The sequence below is a fragment of the Rattus norvegicus genome, chromosome 6 (assembly GCF_036323735.1).
Source record: "Rattus norvegicus strain BN/NHsdMcwi chromosome 6, GRCr8, whole genome shotgun sequence".
Classification (NCBI taxonomy): Eukaryota; Metazoa; Chordata; class Mammalia; order Rodentia; family Muridae; genus Rattus; species Rattus norvegicus.
The window spans coordinates 140,958,623-140,959,636 of record NC_086024.1 but is presented as its reverse complement, the minus strand read 5'-3'; the positions used below and the strand labels follow the sequence as shown (position 1 = coordinate 140,959,636).

At 41.1% G+C, this 1,014-nt stretch overlaps 1 gene segment (V, D, J or C); it reads left to right on the top strand.

The window, feature by feature from the left end:
* Positions 1–516, top strand: LOC102556469 (Ig heavy chain V region 186-1-like). The segment is given in 2 exon segments: positions 1–93; positions 173–516. Coding segments are annotated over 2 exon segments (375 nt in total).
* The last annotated feature ends 498 nt before the right edge of the window (positions 517–1,014 follow it).

Below are 1,014 nucleotides of genomic sequence, written 5' to 3'. Positions count from 1 at the left end.
ACTTGAGCACTGTTTTCTCTACAGTTGTGATTCATAAGATCTTTATCATGAAATGCAGCTGGATCATCCTCTTCTTGATGGCACTAACTACAGGTAGGGTCTCCTAAGTCCTAAACTTGAGGGACCATACACTTGGGTGACAGTCTCTCTCATTTTGCATTTTTTTCTACAGGGGTCAACTCAGAAGTCCAGCTGCAGCAGTATGGGGCTGAGCTTGGGAAACCTGGGACCTCAGTCAAGTTGTCTTGCAAGGTTTCTGGCTATAACATTAGGAGTACCTACATGCACTGGGTGAATCAGAGGCCTGGAAAGGGCCTGGAATGGATAGGAAGGATTGATCCTGCAAATGGAAATACTATATATGCTGAGAAGTTCAAAAGCAAGGCCACACTGACTGCAGATACATCGTCCAACACAGCCTACATGCAACTCAGCCAACTGAAATCTGACGACACGGCAATCTATTTTTGTGCTATGCACAGTGTTGAATCCACATCCTGAGTGTGTCAGAAACCCCAGAGGAGCAAGCAGTTGCCCTGGGATTGAAATTAAAGACAAAATTCTACTGAACATTTTCTCATAGTCATTCTGTGTATCCCTGTTTTTACCTCCTCCTCCTCTTCACAGTTCTGTATGGTATTTTTCAACCTTTCTAAAGGACTTCTCTGGTGGTATGATTAAAGAAGTGTTTAGTTAGTCTGGCTAAGGGTTTATCTCTCTTGTTGATTTTATCAAAGAACCAAGTTGTGGTTTGGGTGATTATTTCTACAGTTCTTTTTGTATCTACTTGGTTGATTTCAGCCATGAGTTTAATTCCTGCCCTCTACTCCTCTTGAGTGTATTCACTTCTTTTTGTTTTAGACGTTTTTCTGTCATGTGGCTAGTGTACACTTTTTGCTGCTTCTTTTTGGAGGCACTGAGTCCTATGAGTTTTCCTCTTAACACCATTTCCCTGTGTCCCATAAGTAAGTTGTGCCTTCATTTTCATTAAATTCTAAAAATTACTTAAGTTTT